A 3,561-nucleotide genomic window follows, 5' to 3' on the forward strand; every position below is an offset into this window, starting at 1 on the left:
AGTTGTACCATTTGTACCGCTTTGTTTTTGTCACCAATCACACCTAATAACTAATATACAGCTAAAAACCGTCTTAATAAGAGAGAGTAATGTTACATAAATCACAATTCTAATTAGTTGATTGCCTGATTCTAATAGATTCGTATGGTTTTTGACATTTTGCATCCTCCACGCCCAAAACAATATATCGTTATAACATTGAGACCATGATCAATGGAGCAACTCATATATGGGTTGCTCAAAAATAAATTAATCATATAATTAATATTAAATTAATTAAAGCAATCCACTAACAACTATAAACCAAATCACCCTTCGAGTAGAGAATCCTATCAAGATTTCTTCTCTCCAATTTCATCTTCTTTTTCAGCTTTAAGAAATATGAGAATCTCAAATAAACAAGCTGCAATGTGAATATAGAATTGAAAACTGGTGTTAAGCTTTTAACTTGTAAACTCTATGAACAAAAAGTTTGATCTCAATAATACTCGTTTATCTCTCAATACAAGCTCAAATCCATATACAATAAGATCCAAACAACTATTAAAACTCTCAGATTACAGAATTAGGAATTATGAATAACAAAGTAAAAGATGTGATAAGAGTCTTCGCTCACATCCCTCAGACTCTTCTCTCCACCAGTAGCCTCATGTTGGCTACCCTTCACCACATTCATCATACCTTCTTAGTAATGCTTCCCTCCCGAAGATGCAGGTTTGTTGTGTTGTACAACCAAAGACCACCATTCTGCAATAATATGCTCTAGACCACTCTTGAACATGTTCCCACCACCTAAACAGAGACATGTTGGCAATTTGCACCATTCAGAGATTCATTGACTACCTGCAACTTATGATTCATATAGGCACCATTCACCAAGATCGCCAATTCTAGTTGATGCTACAAACTCTTTGAGAATCTGATCTATCCCAAACACACATAAGAAATTCAAGTTTTCAGATTGAGTAAGATACTAAACGAAATTGCACAAATTCATAAGAGATTGGTCCTTCTCTCTTGAATGATCAAACTTGTGATTGATGGGTTGCACAATGAGAGCTCCATCTACTCTTGAACAACATGCCTTTTTGAGCTTGTAACTGTAATATCCCAACAAACCACAATCTAAGATTTTCTATCGGTTAATTGCTAACAATAAGCAACAACGATGGTGTGAAGTGAGGAATAGAGACCAAATTATATATACATAATGTGAAGATGTACCAACCTCTGTTAGAGATTAATTAAGAGCTCAGATTAATCTTGTTAAAATCCAAGAACACTACGGAAGAACCAGCAAAGTAAAGACATAAGCTAACCATTTCTATCTTACTAAATAACACACAACAAGAACCAACTCGAATTCAAAACCACCACCCGCTATGTTCAAGCTCTAACCATGATTGAATCATAAAATTTCAATGGTCAAAAATCTGATCAGATCCAAAAATTTCGAGATGTGAAAGATACCTTTAACCTTGTTACAGAAAGGGCAAGCCTCGTACTGATACAGAACAACTTCTTCAGGATTAAACTTGTGAGGCATTTAATTAGCGTGAACTTCCTGACCAAGAGACGATGCGCAACCGTATCCGCTGGCAAAAGAAGGAGTTGAAATCTCCGAAAGACCGCTGAATCTTTGGGTGATAGGTTCGGAGGACGAGATCGTTGTGTTTTTGAAGCCGGAACAAGAAATCGATTCGCCGTTTCGTCAAGAGAGAGAAAAGAAGAAAATGAGAGAAAAAAAACTGTGTTTTATATTTTATCAAAATCCAATTAGAAATTGACACATACCGTGTCTTCACGGTTCCTTCTAATACTTTGCAGAGCATCGGTTCTACTAATTTGTGGGTCAATTTTTTTAATTTTCTTTTTTTTTACTTAGAAATGGTTTGAGTACCCCAAAAAAGCTCCACTTTATTCTATCCTTGGATAACCTCAAATATACTATAAGAAGAAGAAGAAAATGCGTTTATAGTTAGCGACCAAGAAACATTGCGTTTATGGTAAGATTTTATAACAAATTAATATGTGCGTTTGAGTGAAAAAGGGTGGACTAAATTGTCAACTCTGTAGCCCCACTATAGATGAGACATTGATTGAGATCTATCGCACACCTTGTCTCCTTCAAAACTGTGTATGTACACAGATATTATTAACTATCCTGTTTACTTGATGTAAATTAGACTATATACACAAATATTTGTGTACAATTGTTTTAAAAAATGATCTCATATTAGTTGTTTTAGACTTACCAATCGTAGTTATTTATTTATCTTGTTGTAACAATATCTTAGTTTCGTGTTTTATTTTTTTTGCTGTTACAAAGGAACATCTTTGAAATGATGAAATTTTTTGACAAAAGAGAGAAAAAGATAGAAGTTACTTGTGCTTTTATATTGAGTGAATGAAAAACTTTCCCTATTCTTTTTCTCTTTTATCCACAATTTTTCTTTAGTCAGAACTCAATCCTTATATTTCTTAACAAAAGAATATATTAAACTATATGTGTATATAGGGTGTGTGTATGTGTATGAAAGACAAATTGTAAATGTCGATTTGGTGTATGATGTGTCTTGTTCATAAGTCCCAATGAAGACAGTCCTTAATCTACGGTTAGGTGGTGGCTGCTCACCTTCCTCCTCTCTTCCTTTTCTTTTTTTTCTATCTCCTTTCGCATCAATCTTTCTCTTTAATTAACACAACCTCTAAAATATTTATTTAGCCATGCAGACCAATATTTCTAATTTTAATTTATGATAATATAAAAAATTCTTTAAAGTCCAAGGAAACGGGACTACTTTTATCTTTAGTTTGATTTACTGTCTAAGTGGGTGATTCATAAATTAGTCAATTGCCATATCTTTACATTCTCTTGCATGTTAGCATTTATAGTTTTAAACATAACGTTACATGTCAGTTAAAAAAAAAAAAAAAAGACAACGTTACATTATGAGTATACATTGAATAAAAGAAAGACTCAAACGTGTGAAATTATAAAACTACGACAGAAAATATATTATTAAAATACATGAATTTGGTGGATACATTAAAATTTGAAAATAAAACAGTAGAAATGACATAGAACAGTAAAATCTTCAATTATTAGCTTAAAAAATGTTCATACGTGAAATGCACCTCAATAAAATAATCATCATACGTGAAACAGTTCAAAAAGGAAATAAGAAAGTGAAAACAGTAAAAATGACAGAGAGAGATAATACAAAAGGTCAAATATAAAATTTATATAAAAATGTAATTTAAAAATAAAACTAGTTAAATCAAATCAGTCCCCACAAAAAACATTAAAAAAATCCATTAAAGATCAATATAAGAGAACACATGAGAGTCCAAACTTCATTCAATTCAAGTCTCAGTTCCAAGAAAGAAACAAAAGGTTACTTCAACTGGATCATGAAGTCAATCTTAGCCAACACTTCTCTCGACTCTTCATTCTCTCTTTCTAAACGTTACTTTAACTGGAAGAAGAAGAAAGTTCAAGAAGACGACGACGAAGAAGAGGAAGAAGAAGACGACGATTACAACCACAACGAAGAAAAA

At 32.5% G+C, this 3,561-nt stretch overlaps 1 protein-coding gene and 1 long non-coding RNA gene across 3 annotated transcripts in view; one reads left to right on the forward strand and one right to left on the reverse strand.

The window, feature by feature from the left end:
• On the reverse strand, positions 472–1,738 carry LOC109133412. Its single transcript, XR_002038517.1, has 2 exons — positions 1,471–1,738; positions 472–1,100 (listed from the first exon to the last, which is right to left on the reverse strand). It is a non-coding gene; the product is annotated as an uncharacterized LOC109133412 (long non-coding RNA).
• The window catches only part of LOC104790178 (protein MIZU-KUSSEI 1-like), a 1,336-nt gene continuing 1,099 nt past the window's right edge, over positions 3,325–3,561 (forward strand). The window contains exon 1 of one of the 2 annotated variants that reach the window (XM_010515879.2): positions 3,325–3,546. In XM_010515879.2, coding sequence (XP_010514181.2) covers positions 3,343–3,546 — 204 coding nt within the window. In that variant the 5' untranslated portion in view covers positions 3,325–3,342. The remainder of the gene's footprint in view (positions 3,547–3,561) is intronic. The other variant, XM_019246628.1, reaches the window with a different exon arrangement.

Source organism: Camelina sativa, chromosome 6 (genome assembly GCF_000633955.1).
Source record: "Camelina sativa cultivar DH55 chromosome 6, Cs, whole genome shotgun sequence".
NCBI classification, from domain to species: domain Eukaryota; kingdom Viridiplantae; phylum Streptophyta; class Magnoliopsida; order Brassicales; family Brassicaceae; genus Camelina; species Camelina sativa.